This window comes from Gymnoscopelus microlampas (assembly GCF_963454915.1).
Source record: "Gymnoscopelus microlampas genome assembly, chromosome: 7".
Lineage (NCBI taxonomy): Eukaryota > Metazoa > Chordata > Actinopteri > Myctophiformes > Myctophidae > Gymnoscopelus > Gymnoscopelus microlampas.
In genome coordinates this window covers 52,835,893-52,854,401 of record NC_139944.1, presented here as the reverse complement: position 1 = coordinate 52,854,401, position 18,509 = coordinate 52,835,893, and the positions used below count along the sequence as shown (strand labels likewise).

General features: G+C 41.1%; 1 protein-coding gene across 2 annotated transcripts; it reads left to right on the top strand.

Annotated features, from left to right (window-relative positions):
- Positions 1 to 4,003: 4,003 nt before the first annotated feature.
- Positions 4,004 to 17,886, top strand: ctsz (cathepsin Z). Of its 2 annotated transcripts, XR_014601177.1 has the most exons (7): positions 4,004 to 4,284; positions 8,462 to 8,625; positions 13,188 to 13,367; positions 13,903 to 14,053; positions 14,516 to 14,678; positions 15,873 to 16,568; positions 16,600 to 17,886. XR_014601177.1 is itself a non-coding variant. In XM_084062714.1 (6 exons), the coding sequence occupies exons 1-6, from the start codon at positions 4,160 to 4,162 to the stop codon at positions 15,996 to 15,998; spliced, it is 909 nt and encodes a 302-aa protein (XP_083918840.1). In that variant the 5' UTR covers positions 4,004 to 4,159; the 3' UTR covers positions 15,999 to 17,886. The 2 variants fall into 2 exon arrangements, 1 of the variants encoding a protein (XP_083918840.1); XM_084062714.1 differs by having other exon boundaries at positions 15,873 to 17,886.
- Positions 17,887 to 18,509: the final 623 nt, after the last annotated feature.

Below are 18,509 nucleotides of genomic sequence, written 5' to 3'. Positions count from 1 at the left end.
TCATTTGTAGTTTTGGAGATATTTAACTTTAAGCGCCCCATGCATTGTTAATGCGGCAATGGACATTTAAAGGCAGGCTTACAACTACATACTTACACCTAGTAACCTCATTCATACTTTAAAATGTTCATCTTACTGTGGATATGTTTGCCTGAAAATTAATCTTTGAAATGTTGCATAGTTTTAGAATTTTACTCCTTTAAAAGTTCAGAGATTTATGGAAGGTTTTGGGACCTAAAAAAAACACTTTCACCTAGAAACTCCATTCACAGTTCAAAAATTCCACCTTACTGTGGACATGCATGCTTGAGATTTTTTCTTTGAAATCATTTGTAGTTTTGGAGATATTTAACTTTAAGCGTCCCATGCATTGTTAATGCGGCAATGGACATTTAAAGGCAGGCTTACAACTACATACTTACGCCTAGGAACCTCATTCATACTTTAAAATGTTCATCTTAGTAGTTGGGCTAGAAGTATATAACTAGTACACTAGGAGTATATATATGAGTGTACTTGTAGTATACTTGAAAGTATACTTCTGTAAACTAAAATATGACCTTAAAGTATACTTTTGTAAATTAAACATGTTCCAATTTAGCCAAAAAAAGTATACTTTCTAGTGTACTACAAGTACATTGTTATCAGTATACTTACAATACCTATACTTATACTCAAGTATACTTAATAAAATGAACTTGAAGTATACTATTTTTTGCTAAGGGTAGCTCTGTTGGAAGAGTTCTTGACTTCAGACTACAAGGTCATGGGATCGAAACCCAGTACAGGTTCTTGGCATCTGAGCAATCTGGCTCCTACGGGTCTACTATCTTTTTTCGCCTTCATCATAAAGGTTGCTGGAAAATATATAGAGGATGAAATGCATAATTTATTAAATCATATAAAGGTAATATCAAATACATTGTAGAAAATGAGAGACATGACGCTTTATTAGCAAGACAGTCTTTTATTATATTATTCCTCATTTTGCTGGTTTCCCCTGCTGCGAGGCGTTGTGAGCTTGTAGATCGGCTATTTTTGGCAAAGAGGTATGTGTGTAGAGGGAAAAAAGAGCAGACCAAGTAAACGTTGAAGATCTTTTCAGACATTAGCTGTTATTATTATTATTAAACATTGATAAACTACATAAACACACTGATGTAAATACATTTGACTACAAAAGGCCTGTTGAAGACCCCTAACCTAGTGTCAAAATGATTTAAAATCTGAAATACATTTTACACCCATATCCTCAGACAGATGTAGTGTCTGCTGATGGACACTAGATGGCGTCCAAACAGCAGGTTTTAGTCTTTTGTCCAAAAAGAGGGTTAAACAATCAAACACACCCCAAACACACATACACGAAACATATTTTCAAAAGCTGTTTATTTAAGATGTGACGGATGTCAACACAACAATCTGAAGGGAACAACAAACATTTCAGTTAAAATAAGGTGACCGTTATTTAAAATGATTAAGCAACAAAAACAGAACGATTGATTAATGAGTAATGACCAAGAATTAAACATGACTAATACAATAATTAGGGGTCATCAACCAACTGTAATCACAAAGAGACACAAGACACAATTAAGGGAACATCTTTATGTATCAGCTAACAGTTTGGAAACTGTATAATTGAGGCTATAAATTTGATTTGTAATCAAGCGTCCAAAATGTACCAGTCTGGTATTCACAGAATCAACAATTGGACTATTATGAATATTTATATGGTTTTGGGGCTTTGCAAAATCTCGCCTGCCCTAAATGTAATTCCTGGGGACGCCACTGGGTGCTGGGCTCAGCAAAGCTCGAATGAAAATCCTTGTACTCTCTCTTGAAAGGTGACGATGTTTGTCATTACACAAACCTTAAGAAGATTTACCACATGAAAAAAAATCACAACCCATTGTCCTCAAACATATGGTGCTTAATTTAAATGTATGTGAAAACTTTTACTCAACATGTCGTTAGCTTTTTAATGAATCCAATAACCTGTATACATTAGTGATTGTAGACTTTGGTTCGATGAACTTCATTGAAGACATTAAATTGTAGCCCTCAGGGTGTCTCGACAAAAGGGTCTTAAACTGCAAATTGTCATAGCTTCCTGAATACAGTAGAACAAAGTCTTAAGTCCAGGGCGTCAACACAGCTATTTTCCTTTACAATAAGATGAAGGGATAAAACCTTTTTAGGGAATGTTAATGCCTATATGGCAGGGTGTTAAAAGCCTCTGTCTCCCTGTCATCCAAAATAGCCAGCCTGACTGCAACTGGAGGTATACTTTTGCACTTTTACTCAATAAAATGTTGATTAATGTTAAACATATTTTTAACATTAAAACATGTTCTCCACCCCTGGTGGAGAATAATCGTATACACTAACTTGTGTTACTCCAAAGACAATCTTAGAACCCATCGGCAAAAGATGAAGCCTTTCCCCCCCCCTTTGGATCTCTGAATCTGTTTTGAGAGAGAGTGGCCACTGGGCACTGAGGAAGAGTGGGCCTCGTAGCCTTATGAAGTCTTTTTTTTTTTTATCGAGTCTGACTTTTACTTTCGTATCTACGAGTCTTAGCGACCAACCCCAGTTTGCCCTGAAATTCTACTAGTAAAGCCTGTATTTCTCCGAACATGTACAAATACAAAATATAAGGTGCTTACGTGCTTGCCCCAAATGTTAACTAGGTGTCCGGCGTGTTTGTGCAATGTATTAGTCCATATGTTTCAATGAAGAAGTGTTTTTAATCCCGTCTGTGGCCGAGTCTATCGGAAGTTCCCAATGGCCGTCACTGACGGGCGCATCCGGTGAAAGCCGGAATTACACTCAATGTAAACAGGAAGTAAAAGAGGGGGGAATGCCGTTTGGCCACAGACGGGATTAAAACACTTCTTTATCGAAAGATATGGACTAATACATTGCACAAATACTTCGGACACCTAGTTGGCAAGCACCTTATAGTTTGCATTTGTACATGTTCGGAGAAATACGAGCTTTACTAGTGACGTTTCAGCACGGTACATCATTGTCAGACTTAAATGTACCCTTCAACTTCCATGTGTATATATCATTATGTGCAAAATGACTGGATATACAGGTTTTATAGCAAAACAAACATACGGGGACGATACACACCGAGAACCGGTGAGTCAACGGATTAAATGTCTCTATTTTCGGTTATTCGCTATTTTAAGATTTAAATAGTATTTGAAGTGGTCAAACTACAGTAGCAATAGAATGCTCTCTGTTCAATCTTCTGGAAAATACTAATGATTTCAGATATTTCATAAAAGCTAAGGTTAAAGGGATAGTTCCCCCCCCCCCCCCAAAAAAAAAAAATGGTTGCATTCCTAAACCAATAATTTGCCTATTCGCCTATTAGTTTGTATTGGCCAGTGCGCTCAGTGCTGTATTTTCGAACGCACCCAAATAGTCTCCTTTTGTGTCTCCTACCGGAACCGCTGCCTATTTTTTTTTATTTGGCTTTAATCCATGCACAAGAGAATGTGATCAGTCAGGCTTTGGCTAGCCTCGGAAACCCATGCCTTTTGTTTTAGGCTTTGGCTGACCAGGAGTGTCATGTCTAACTGTGTGTGTGTGTGTGTGTGTGTGTGTGTGTGTGTGTGTGTGTGTGTGTGTGTGTGTGTGTGTGTGTGTGTGTGTGTGTGTGTGTGTGTGTGTGTGTGTGTGTGTGCGCGCGCGCGCGTCATAGACTGTAAGGATGTGTGTGTGTGTGTGTGTGTGTGTGTGTGTGTGTGTGTGTGTGTGTGTGTGTGTGTGTGTGTGTGTGTGTGTACGTCCTTTTGAAGGGGACCCTCCTCAAACCCCTCCTCAACAAGGAGCCCGCTTTGAGAACCACTGTGTAGGCCTAGGCCCACTGTCAAGTGGGCCCAGACTAGTGCCCAGCAGGTCTCTGGTAGAAGGTTACCGTAATAACGCCATAATAACGCCCTCCCCATTCCAAAGGTCTCGTCGATATTCGTCATAATGCACGTGATGCACCACACACAGTAAACCGGTCTCTCTCTCTTATATACCGGACCGGTGCTTTATCTGAAGGCAGATCCATGTTGGAAAGGAACCTGTAATGATCACAAACACCATCGCTGTTTAATCTGTATCAGTATTTGTTTTTAAACTCAACAACAACAACATGGAGCGGGTTGTTCTCGTGTTGTTCATGTGTATGCTGACCTCCTCAGTGTTCGCTGGGCTGTATTATAAGGAGGGTCATCCCTGTTACCGTCCCATGCTGAAGAGAAACAACATCGGAGTCAAGTAAGTTTATTGTCTATTATACGTTATTGTGTTATGTTTTAAAGTGTCTGGTCTGTTAGATCTATTCTAAATAGATCTCCAGACCGCCGTCATTCTCGATCGGACACGAACATCGAGTGATCAAGCCTGATTTGGCTGAAAAAACTTCATTATAAATGCAGCAGTTTATCATGAATGCCTTGCTTATTATGCTGCCATAATGTAATAGCTGTATTAGGAAATAGTAACCCTGTATAGTGGTGATGTTTAAATCTAGTAATAGATTTGAACATACAGGGCTATTAAATAGTTAAATGCTACTAGATAAATCAAAGTAGCCACATATAATAGCCCTGAACATGACTGTCATGGCGCTACTTGTTCCTGGTTTTTGCACTTTCTCCATTTTACAACCCGTACATCTACATAAACGTTTACATCTCGAATATAAAGTGCTAACCCCACGGCCATGGATGTAACAAGTTGAAACGCTTGGGTCTAAATACCCTTATATTCCGTATTGTTCAATAAAAAGCATTCTAATCCGACTGGTGGCCATTTTCTCAAAATGTCCTTCACATGCTTTCTACTACGCGACCCTATCGGTTGGGAGGTGTATTGCACATATACATAATAACTATATGAAGAAATGACCGCCGATCGAATTAAAATGATTTTTATTGAACAATACGGAAGATACGGGTACTTAGACCCACCCGTTTCAACTTGTTACATCGATGGCTGTGGGGTCAGTACTTTATATTTGAAATCTGAACGTTTATGTAGATGTACGGGCTGTAAATGGAGAAAGAGCGAAAGTCAGGAACAAGTTGCGCCATGACGCTTGTGACAGACGAGCGTCATGTGAACCAGTTCTTTGATATTGACTATAATATTAGGCTATAGTAAATAATAAAGTATGTTAATAATGCAAGCTTTATCAATTAAGAATTATAAGGCGTTTGCGCAGCCTTTTTCCAACTAAAATGCTACTTTGTAGCAGGACGTGTAAAACGTGTTTAGCCTATAACCTGTAATAAATATTGAACTCACTTCCTCATTCAGGTGGAATAAAATCACGGGTTCATGTGATCATTATGCATAATGTGATCATGTGATCATCATAATGTCATGACCAAGTCATGGTCATGTGATTTGTTTTTCTTCTTTTTTTGAGGAAGTGAAAGGCAGCATTCCATTCAATCCATTGTTTATTCCTCTGCTAAAGGCATATGATCAGCTACTTTATTGTTGTACACCACTGTGTCTCTGGGGACCACTTAGGGCAGCGGTTCTCAACCTGATCTGGGCCCCCAGTATCTCCACATGATTTTGGGGAAGAGGGGGTCCCCAGATGACAGTGAAGTGACAATTTAAGACCTTTTTAATACCTAAAAAAAAGGGGGCATCAAACTGCTGCATCAAAGGAATCAACAAACTATACTATAAAACATGGTCAAACATTGGCCAAATTGTCAAATAATATAAGAAAGAGGCAAACATTTTTGAAAATAGCCGATCTACAGTTGTGGGGCATTGTGAGCTTGTAGATCTGCTATTTTCACAATATCTGTGGAACTAAGTCAAACTAAATGTAATGCCTCAACTACAATTCCAAGTGCTTGTCTGGGTGGGGGGTCCCCAGTTCAAATATGATTATTTTGGGGGGTCGCGACCTGATTAGGTTGAGAACCACTGCACTACATGACCCTTTTATGGGTCTATTTGGATCCCCTGGTTGTCCCAGAACCGGACGTTGAGAACCAGTGAACTACAGTTAGAGTTACAGTAACCCCTCCCCCCCCACTATAATACTCCCCATGGTAATATTGATATCTGTCCCGGACAGACATTAGTAGAGATAACAGATCATGTCTGTCTGTCTGTCTGTCTGTCTGTCTGTCCTCCCGGGCTACAGTTGATATGCCTGCAGTGCAGTGTTGATTTCGTCGACTAAAACTATGATGAAAAATGTTGGTTGACTACCTTTTTTCACTGACGAAAACTAAATAAAAACTAAGCTATGATGACTCTAAAACTAAGACTAAATATGCTGACAATTTCATCAACAAATAAAAACTAGACTAAAATGTTAGTGATGGACGAGTGGAGAAGAGATCCAGCTGAACTAAAAGACACTTGGGTGTTGCGCTCTGAAAACAGCAGATCTACGATGTATCTATCTATCTTGTAGATCGGCTATTTTCAGTATGCAATCAAGTGTAAAATCAGCCATAACGACGCCATCAAAGCACCGCCGAAATACATTTTAGTCGACTAAATCAACTGTAGATTTAGTCGACTATAACTAGACAAAAACTAAAACATTTCAGATGACTAAAATATGACTAAAACTAAATGGAATTGTATTCAAAAGACTATGACAAAAACTAAATCAAAAATTGCTGTCAAAATCAACACTACTGCAGTGCACACTAATGCAGTGCTTCTCAATGTCAAGGACCCCCAAAATATGATATGTATGTATTTGGCTGTGGACCCCCATCTGAAAAGGTTTTGTGCCAGGGACCACAAAAAGAGAAGATTTCTTTGAGTTAAACAAAAATAGCAAAATTATTCAACAACTTAAAAGATTTTTACAAAAGTGTTCAAAAATAGCAGATGTACAAGCTCGCAGATCTGCTATTTTTGAATAGCCAACGTATAAAAAAAAAAAGCCAACGTGTTAAAATGATAGTGAGAACCACTGCACACTAATGCACTTCTGATACAGCTGCAACAAAGGGCATGTGTTTATCTGTGGGATATCCTGTTTCTCAATCCGGCTTACCTTTTAAAAAAAAAAAAGTTTCCTTCAATATAAGGTTGCATGGTTGAAGTTTCAGCCAACATCATTATTACTATATCATTACTTAGGTGTTTTTTTTTTGTGGCCAACATTCTATAACAATAATAACCACCAACAACAATAATAATATTAATAATTATATTAGTCATGCTCTGCTTTCATGTAATGTTTTTTTCCCTTCTTCTCATTCATAACTTATTTCTTGCTGATTCAATACTATGCTTAATATTGTGAGAGACAGCACACTGGGCATCTTTCTTTGTAGATGCAAGCAGAAAATGAATAAGTAACTTCTCCTCTAGACATCGCCAGCAGACCTTGAGCGAGCCTTTAGCTTGTAACTGGATGCCATTTTTTTTTACAATTACTGCTTTTCTAGAAACTATAGACGCCTCCTATTGCACTTTGGTTTATGGCTACAAGTGCAACGTCAACCACAATGAAAAGTCTTACAGGACAGAATTGTTTGATGAAATCATAATCTCTTCTGACCTCACAATCCCACCATGACTGGAAATTAATTTGATTTGCAAAATCTAATGTTTACAAAGAACAGTCCTTGAAATGTCATTGATATAAGTACCAGTGGCCAGTTGAACCTTATCGCATGCATCCCTATTCTGGGCCGAACATTCATCAAAAATAGTTGATCTAGAAAACTCACACTGTGACACCTTGTCAGCTTGTTTTGTCTATTTAGAGATTTGTTGTGTAGAGGAAAATACTGTACACTAGTAGCAGCCTTAAAGGACAACTTTGTTTTTTTTACAACCAAGGTTTATGTTTTAGCTTGTAATTAAAGTAAATACAAGATGAGTGTTAACAATTTTTCATTTACTGCTTTGTATAGTTTTAGCAATTTTCGCGATCTTTTTTACAGTGGGCGGGGGCATTCGGGCAGGTGGCTAAGTATGTATTTTTTACACAATAAAAAAGTTCCCGTGGTCTTTGATGGCCAGATGTGAGTTATTGGGGGCTAGAAGAGCTACTGTAAATAATAAAAAAGAAATTGCCGGGTTATTGTGTAAAAACATACATATTTAGCCACCTGCCCGAATGCCCCCACTGTAAAAAAAGATCGCGAAAATGGCTAAAAATATAGAAAAAAATAAAAATAAATAAATAACACTCATCTTTTATTTACTTTAATTACAAGCTAAACATACACCTTGGTTGTAAGAAAACAAAGTTGTCCTTTAAGTATAAAGATCTGGGGGACCCCAGACAACTAAAGTATGTACTGTAGGCTTTAACTCATTAAGACAAAATGCCTTTTTTCGTGTCAAGGACCCCCCAAATAATATGTATTTGGCCCGCAGACCTCCATTTGAAAATATTTTGTGTCAGGGACCCTGTCTCTCTCTCTCATGTCTCTCTCTCTCTGCATAGGACCACAGCTCGTCCCCACGAGTTCCTGAACGTCTCCGAGCTGCCCAAGGCCTGGGACTGGAGGAACATCAACGGGACCAACTATGTGAGCACCACCCGCAACCAGCACATCCCTCAGTACTGCGGCTCCTGCTGGGCGCACGGCAGCACCAGTGCAATGGCAGGTAATTAGATCGAGCCGCCGTTGTTGCCAGATTCTGCGAGAGAAATAAGCAGCCAGGGTCTATGAAAACAAGCCCAAAAGAAGCGACTAAACATTAGGCCACATGAGCACTTTAAACCTGTAATATTGGCTATTTGAAAATAGCCGATCTACAAGCTCACAACGCGTCGCATTGCGACGCGTTGTGAGCTTGTAGATCTGCTATTTTCAAAAGAAAATCTTGAAAAATAATATTTTTTTTTAAACATTAATTTTAACACAAATCTGGGGGTCCCTGGAACAACATATTTTTAAGATGGGGGGGCTCGGTGGACAAATACATTTGGGGGTCCTCGACACAAAAATGTTTGAGAACCACTGGGTTAAACAACATGAGGAAACAAGCCCAAATAAGCAACTACACTTTAGAAACAAGCCCAAAAAAAAACGCAACCCGCAACTACTAATACAGTATTTACAAGCAACTTTTACATGTCGCTTATAATAAGCTTGTTTTGAACCACAGGACACCTGCAGGTCCCACACATGAAACTGAAACAAGACGTACTTCCTCTTAGAGGAACATCTGGGCCTTTTCTCAACATCATCTCTATATCTGGGTCACTAGTCTCTCTTGAACAAGACTGTTGACTCACACAATTTTCAAATGCTTCCGCCTTGCATTTAGAAGATAGTGGGAAAGTTTTCTGGCTTGAGAGAGACCATGGGACCGTGTCATTTTCACTTTGTGCCGCGCTGTGAGCTTGTTACTGTACATCTACAAGTCTTCTCTTCTGGGGGTTGGTTCCCTGGCACAATTTTTTTTTTTCAGACGGGGGTTCCGCAGCGGCGCAGCCATCTAACTATATAAATGGCGACCAACTTCCGCACCCTCGGTGTCCACACCCCACAGCTCTGTTATCGACTAAACAACGCACCGCCAGACCACATGTCGGCAACTGACTCGCCACGGCGGCCGCGCTGAATTTACGCCTCGCGTAGGGGACATCTCACTGCTAACTACACCTTTTCCACCGCGCAACATAATTAATTCTACTCACCAAATGTCGGACAAAACGGAAGGGGAGGCAGCTTCGTACCGTTTACCGTGCGCACGACCTCATCACCACAACAGCACGCAGCCGCTGCGGGGTTTTTTCCCTTTTTTTCCAAACTTTTTTTTTGGTCACCATTTTCTCCAGGCACCATTTCTGGTGTAACGTCGGGTGTTTCTTTTCACCAGCCAATCACCTTTCACGTTGCCACGTCCGTTGCCACGTCGCGCTGACGTACGCTAAACAAGCGCTGCCGTGCGCACAATGCAAACGAGCCCAAAGGCGCGCAAAAATAAGCCGACCATTGCTTAGACACAAAGTCTGACCTGGCAACGCAGCCTACGCCAATCATGTGTGAGAGATCTACAAGCTATGGGGCAGAGACGCCACCGTATCTTAGCAACAACTACAGCGCTCACTCTCATTGGTCCTGTCACGCTAAGAGCAGTCTCCAGACAATGGCATCGCAGACAGCTTGCTGTTACTGCTGTAGCCATCACAGCCAGTTGCAGCACGACGGACAGGGCGCTGTGATAGCTGCCATGTCGCTAACGCTAACCTGGTTGTCATGCCTGCAGCGGCTGTGCAATCACTTTCTCAACAATGCACGTTCGTGTGGTGAATGTCTATATTGCTGCTCAGTTCGTCCATTGTAGATGGTGTATGTTTGTGTGTGTCTTCTGGAGAACTATGAAGCTCCACAGCAACTACAGTAACTCACGTAATGGCAGGACCGCCCCGTGCAACGCCTGTTAGGCTGCATTATGGTCATGTAGTAATTTCAGATAATTTCGCTCCGATTACAGCAGTGTTTATCAACCCTTTCACGCCGCCCCCCCCCCCCCCCCAAATACACGTACTTGATCTGGGACCCCCCCATTCTGTTTGACTCCGTTCCACAAGTAAATATTGTGAAAATAGCCGATCTACAAGCTCGAAACACCTCACGTTGAGAGGCTTTGTCAGCTTGGAGATCGGCTATTTTCTACATGATTGCCTCTTTCTTACATTCTTTGCCAATGTGGCCCATGTTTTCATAGCATAGTTTATTCACTACTTCTGTTGCAGAAATGGCCATTTCCTTTACTTTCGGTTTTTTATTGTCTCCGCCAGGCCGAAAGGCATGGCGCAAGACTATGTTTCACCCCCTGTCCGTCCGTCTGTGATAGCTAATCTCTCACATCCTTGACTTGATCGCAGCAAAATAACTGCCCGATGTGGAGAGTCACTGAGAGCTGGATAAACGCCGTAAAATGTGTCAAAAGGAGTCTGTACGGCTGTCGATAAATGAACACATGACGTCGGTGGGAGAGGAGATATTGTGTCTTTTGGACAAACAGCAGCGTGGTGCTGATGTTTGTCGTGTGAAGCAGCTTAATGTCAGAGTGTTTGTGTTGGAGCGCCTCAGTGCGGCTGCAGAGTTCATGTGCAACCTCTTCCACAGAGACACAGAGACACTAGAAACTCTGCTGGGGAAAAAAAACACTGCTGGGCATTGACTTTCCTATGGACATTGATCTACACACTGCACGTATATCTGCTACACACACAACATCAAACTACACACTGCAGGTATGATGCAGCGTTTGCATTACAGCCAGCATGCCAGCGTAGTTCCCATATGGTTTCAAGGTGGGCTAAACCATATGGACCCCATGTCAGCAATGTCAGCGGCATCCACTTCAGTCCCAACTGCGATGCCCATGCAGGCTATAAGTAGCTTCTACCTGGCCCTTAGGTGGGCCCCAACTAGCCATGTTTATGTGGGACCAAGGCGGGTCCTAACTGGCTTTGCCCATGCAGGCTTTAACTGGGTTCTACCTGGGCCCTAGGTGTACCCTAACCAACCACAGTGCAGTGCCCATCGCTCCAATTGTTGTGACGTCAGGGCTCTCAATACTGCACATTGGTGGAGGAGGAGGGGCCGCAGGGCGACCGCACACATCGCTGAACCAATGGTAGCCCACGGATGTTTCCTCTGTGGATTTACAATCTGCCCCTCTATGCCACATATCATCCGCACTACAGGGTCTTCACTGACCGAGCCACGGCCCCACTGACCCTCATGACGCTACGCCACTTCAACGTGCGGCAGCATGCGCTGGGTTGCCAGGTTTGCACAGCCTGCGCCAGAAACAAGCAACCACCTTCATGAAAAAAAAAAAAACACCAAAATGGTCCGCAATGTTCCAGGGGTGTCCCCGCGCGTCCCAACACTCCACAGGGGGTCAGTGGACCATCAGGGGGTCCGCGGACCCCCTGTGGACCCCCTGAAACATAACAAATATTTTTTCTTCAAATTTTTCCCTTTTTCAAAAAAACTTTTCCACACTTTCACTCCGCCAATTTGGGTCCCCCAATATACACACGGCCACGCTGGGCCCCGTGCGCGGCTGGGGTTGAGGGGGGCGTAGCCCCCCGAAACTCTAGTATATACATATATCAATATGGGGGCCCTTGATACGAAAACGTTTGAGAGCTACTGCTTTAGAAGGCATTTTCAAGTTGTGACTAGTTGCCTTGCGAATCATTGATGTGGTCTGGGCTTTAAACAAAACACTGTCTCTTTCCGTTCTAAGAAGAGATCTTGAACCATGATAGAGCTCACGTTCAAAAACCAGTGAGTGTTTAACTGTCTCCAGATAAAATGTCCTTTTTCAAAACCTTTTTGATAAACTAAATGCACTCCAAGTGCAACATTCAAGGATGTATCCTGCACAAAATAATTTGGATTAGGGCTTATATTTACACCTGTAACAGGTGATTACACACACATTTCTATCAGTAGTTATACCACACACACACATAATTATAATAACCTTAACATAACTTTAAGCATATTGTGCCAATTGTTTAGGAAACAGCACTAGTGTGGGGGGCTCTTAAAAAGTACTCAAATGTTTTACTAAGTAAAAGTATCAATACTGCAATGTAGAAGTACTCTGTTACAAGTAAAAGTCCGGAATTAAAAATGTACTTGAGTAAATGTACAAAAGTATTGGTATCAAAATGTACTTAAAGTACCAAAAGTAAAAGTACTAAAATGTTTGAAAATAGCAGATCTACAAGCTTGTGAGCCTGTAGATCAGCTATTTTCAAATAGTCTATGTTTAAAATAGGACAAAAGTGGTTAATGAATGCTTTATGATATAATGATTTATATCTGCAAAGTAAATAATAACTAAAGTTTTCAAATAATTGTAGTTGAATAAAAGTACAATATTTGCCTCCGAGATGTAGTGGAGTAGAAGTAAAAGTACTGAAAACTGGAAATACTCCAGTAAAGTAAAAAATACCAACAAATTGTACTTAAGTACAGTACTTGAGTAAATGTATTTAGTTACTTTACACCACTGCCTGTCACACTGTTTCACAAATCACAGACTGGGAAGGCCAAACAAAAATTTGTATTTATTTATTTTTATCGAAAAATATTGTTAACTTGTCGATATTACCGCATGGTAATGCATATGCATATGGTGAGTTTTTGGTATCGTTACATGCCTAATGTTTTTCTTTTTTTTCCCAGATCGCATCAACATCAAGCGGAAGGGGGCGTGGCCGTCTGCCTACCTGTCCGTGCAGCACGTGGTGGACTGTGGCGACGCGGGCACCTGCCACGGAGGAGACCACACCGGGGTGTGGGAGTACGCCAACACACACGGCATCCCGGACGAGACCTGCAACAACTACCAGGCCAAAGACCAGCGTGAGTTTATGTTGTTCTTTATAGAGTAACCGAAGTTCCTGACGTCCACTCACTCGTTCATCGCCTGGGTTCACGGAAGTCATTTCTCTATGGAGAATAACATTCGGTCATCTTAGAATCGTCTCATATAAGAATTGTGGTCAGGGTTGCCAGATCTGCTTATTATAATTTCCCCGCAAAATTGTATTTGATAATAGCCGATCTACAAGCTCACAACGCGTCGCATCGCGACGCGTTGTGAGCTTGTAGATCTGCTATTTTCAAATAGCTGATGTATATGTTAAAGTGCGCATGTGGCCCATAGTTGCTTGTTTTGGGCTGGTTTTCCAAGACCTGGTTGCTTGTTTCTCTCACAGAATCTGGCAACACTGATTGTGGTCCAAAAATAAACAAACTGTCCCGGGGGGCTGTTGTCAGGGAGGTGGCTCTGTATCGTTTACGATAGTCAATCACTAATATTTGATACAGTCTGTTTCTGGCGAAAATAGATATGCATATAATATATTATTGACTATATTTGTATCCCTCCTGACAGAGTGTAAACCATTCAACCAGTGTGGAACCTGCACCACCTTCGGGGAGTGCAACATCGTGAAGAACTTCACGCTGTGGAAGGTGGGCGACTACGGAGAGGTCAGCGGGAGGGAGAAGATGATGGCTGAGATCTACGCCGGAGGACCCATCAGGTTCTGAACTAAGTACTTTTTAAAATGATTATTAGGTTTCTCTGAATAAATTATTCTGAATGGCATTTAGGGGTGCAACAGTTTGTCATGAATAACATGTTATTTTGTCCAATCTACTATGGTAGAGTATGTTTTGTTAATACAATATAACTTATGGTTGTATTTTGTTATTCGATTAATTTAGTCTATCGGGTGTCAGGATTCAAATTCAAAAGTGCTACTTTTGATGCTTTTGTGTGACGCTGTCGTATCAAGTAGGGACGTTAATTTACGAAAAAACACAAACAGTTAAAACATGGAGATGAGAGGTTTCTGCCCGATAGCAACGATTTAAAACGTAATCGATAGAATAATCGCTACGAAATGAATCGCTAGTTGCGTCCCGACTACATTTCAAAATGATTATTAGGTTTCCCTGAATAAATTATTCTGAATGGGGATTCTGCTGTTTTTTTTCCATAGCTGTGGCATCATGGCCACAGACAAGCTGGACGAGTACACGGGAGGCGTTTACTCCGAGTACCACGAGAGCCCGTACGTCAACCACATCGTGTCGGTGGCCGGCTGGGGAGTCGAGAACGGAGTTGAATTCTGGGTCGTACGCAACTCCTGGGGCGAGCCATGGGTAAGTCCTTATTAACACATTAAACCACTTTAAACCGTCCGTCGCTATTTTGGGGAAAAGAAAGAGATAGAAATGGACATGAGAAACAGTTCACTCAATGACCAGGTGACCTAAGATGACAGCAGTTACTGGGAAGTAGGAGGTCAAGAACTTCCTCAGAAAAGGGAGGAGAAGGGGAAGTGTACCAGATTGCCTGATATTAGTTATCATTATTAGGAAATGTGCCCATGTAATAGGGTGTGTCTGCTCACTCATACATACGTTACAAATCATTATATCAGTTAATATGAGTTAATAGTTAATAGAAGGTTAATAGAAGGCGGGACAAAGTAAGAGACATTGTCAAAAACACTCAATCTCTCAAAAACGCTCACTAGTATAATATTTCAGTCATTATTTAAGAATATGTGTCCATGGACAATTGGTTGAGAAACAGTCTTATAAAGGGTAATTCAAACTTTAGTTGACCTGGCGTCCTATAGTTTGTATAGTTTCAATGTGCAGATGATTCGTTTTTTGGTATTGTACTTTTTAGACTGATGATAGGTTCTTGGTTTACTGATGATGCTAGTTTACTATTTCTATGCATTTGATGTATTACCTCGTGTTTACCTTGATTACTGTAAATCGCTCTGGATTGAGATTGTACGCTAAACGCCTGAATTGTAAATTAAATTACAATACTATAATTCACTATGGCAGGAACAAATGGGAATATCTGAAAGTATACTTCTGTCTCTGGCTTGGTGTTGTGGTAATTAAGGGTAACTAAGTCTTGCCTAATTCAGGGGTTCTCAACCTTTTCAGGCCGCGACCCCCAAAATAATATTATTATTTCCCGCGACCCCCCGCGTGCACGCGCGCGGTCCCGTTCGCGCGCGCAAAGGTTATTTAATTATAATAGGTTATTTGATAATTGTTTATTATCAAAACATTTTTGCAAAAAGTGGGTAAATTGAGTAAATTAACTGATAAAACATGAATTAATGATAACATATTTTGTTAAAAAAAAAAAAAAAAAAAACTTTTTTTCCATTTTTTTTTTCAAATTCACCAAAAAATATGGCGACCCCCCCAAATTATTTGGCGACCCCCCTGGGGGTCGCGACCCCCAGGTTGAGAACCACTGCCCTAATTCACGGTGCTACAGATAAAACATGATCACAAGTGCTTTGTCATTGTCTGTCTCCTCAGGGTGAGAAAGGCTGGCTGAGGATCGTCACCAGCGCCTACAAAGGAGGCAGTGGAAGCTCGTACAACCTGGCTCTGGAAGAGGACTGTATGTACGGAGACCCCGTGGTACCCAAAACATACGTCTAGACCACCAGTGGTTCTCAAAGTGGGGTCCAGTGCCCCCCCCCAGGGAGCTAAATGATTGATAGTTGAATGATTGATAGTTGGGAGGCAAATGAACCCTTACGGGTCTGTAACTCTGAGAGTTATGGGGGCTCCTTAATGAAATGTTAAAGTTTTAGAACCAGTGCTCTACTATAGACTAGAGCTGAACTCTAGTCTGCTACACAGAGGATCATTATTTGACCAACCCGATCGCCAAGAATTTAAGTATACATTGCACGGAGTGGTCATTCCGTGCATAGACAACTGGAAAACCCGAAAATCCGTGCAGAGCCGCCTCGCATCTCTCCCCCATTGTGACTAAACCATTTCGGAGGCGCGCAGTTTCAAGGGAACTGTCGCCACGTAAGGGACCACCGAGCGAGCTAAAGCGAGCGAGTTGCCATCCCGAACGTTGCGACGTTCCCTTGAACCTACTCAGCGCCGTTTGAGTTATGTACCGACAGGCACAGAATCGTACATTTTGTTGTGGGGACTGCTCTGCTTCCGGGTTTTTCCGGGATGCAACTGGTTACGCCCACCGTGAGACTCGCCGTACATATGCACAGAATTTCAGGGTTTCTAGGCAACTATGCACGGAATGACGTGCACTGGATCCGTGCAATGTATACTACATTCTTGGAGATCAGGCTGATTTGACACTGTCACAAATTCCAACAATCTCAGGCACACAGCTGCTTTTTTTAATATATAAAAGGGGTTCCTTTATCCCTGGATGAAAGGGAATATAGCTGGGATAGTAAGCGTTTCGTTTTTACAATTTTGCCAGTGTTTTTGCTTAAGTTTCATCTTAAGTGTTCTTATATTTCAATGCCAAGGAATTCCTAATACTTGTATACATTGTACCTCTTAATAGAACTGTTCTTCTTTCACACACAGGCAAAATCGGTCTCCTCTAAAAGCCTGCCCTTACTGTATAGGGAGAGTGAAATAAATCATTATCACCGTTATATTATTTAATTCGCCAATAGGAAAATTGAATTAGTGAATTTCCTACATCCTTGGTCTCAGGGATCTTTGCAGGGCCGAAAACATAACAGTAAATGTTTTAAATAGCACCTGAAATGGGTGAGAACAAAACAAAACAGATCAAACCATGATTTCCCAATAACCACTTCTGCCCTGCATACATTGTACAATAGCCGAGCTACAGCGCAACCTCACAGCACTTTGTATTGTAACGCGTTGTGAGCTTGTAGATCGGCTGTGTATGTATTTGTGTTTTCTATGAAAGAGAGCCAGACATTCTACACAGTATTCAAATCAAATAATTATAAGGGAGGTACAAAGGTATTTCAAAACAAGAATGACATAGTCGTCTGTACAGATAAGATGCCAAAGAACACATTTCTTTTCAGTGGTCTTGTATTATTGCTACAGTATACAGTACATCACAATTATTCTGTTGACATTTGTTGAATTAAAATACTTATCCCATTTAGACCTGAGGCCCAAAACGCCTTCTAAACCCCCTTCTAAATCCTAACCTAAAGTTTTCTGAAAAACTTTAGGTTAGGATTTATCTATAGGAAAAACTAAAATTACAGATTATTTCACCAGTTGAAAGGTACTGTATAACAACGTATGCTTTCCAGGTCTAAATGGGTTAAATGTCAATTGTTTTGCACTACACCCAGACATTTTATTTTGTAAAGGGGTACATTGAAACTGAAATTTCAACTACCATTAACATAACAATCAATGTGCCTTCTTTGCATTGTGCAATCAGCTACACTGTCATTTGATTATGCAATAAAATCTACAATACAATGTATAAATGTCAGAAAATCTACATTACAAATGGCCAATAAACCACACCATTCTGAACAAAACGTGCTACTTGTGAATTATTTATAATCCCAGATGTTTTATGTGATGCGATTATTATAAACCCTACCTTAATGCAGTGGTTCTCAATGTAGGGTCTGGGGGCCCTCGAGAGGTCCTGGAGGTGGTTAGAGCAGGGGTCCCCATCTAAATGATAGATAGTTAGGAGGAACCAAATGGACCCTTACGGGTTTGTAACTCTGAGTGTACAAATGGTTCCATTTGGTTCCATTTGTACACTCAGAGTGAGTAGACGGAAATGGTACCATATTGTAATGAGCATTGGCGAGGACCAATTATATTAAGAAAGATACGTTGAAAATGGGTGAAGTCGTCCTTTAAGCCAGGGGTCTTCAACAGGGGGGGTCCGGGACCCCTAGGGGGTCCTCAGAGTTAATACAGGGGGTCCGCCAAATCTTTGTGTGATATGTTTTTTTTTTGTTGTTTTACATTAACCACTTGAACCCTAACATCCCTTTTCTGAGGAGAACTTTAGCCAAAAATAGCAGATCTACAAGCTCACAACGCCTCAGTTATAGGTGTAGAGGGAAAAAAAGAGCTGCAAAATCTAATCAAGTTTGTTAATAAGTACTATGAGACCACAGACAACACAATCTACAGACAAATGTATGAAAACCATAAACATGG

Bases quoted from the DNA above. Each gene is read 5' to 3' on its own strand.
- ctsz (XM_084062714.1), top strand. From the start codon at position 4,160: ATGGAGCGGGTTGTTCTCGTGTTGTTCATGTGTATGCTGACCTCCTCA. The intron at 4,285-8,461 runs GTAAGTTTATTG...CTCTCTGCATAG, and splicing joins AGAAACAACATCGGAGTCAA to GACCACAGCTCGTCCCCACG. The intron at 8,626-13,187 runs GTAATTAGATCG...TTTTTTTCCCAG, and splicing joins CAGCACCAGTGCAATGGCAG to ATCGCATCAACATCAAGCGG.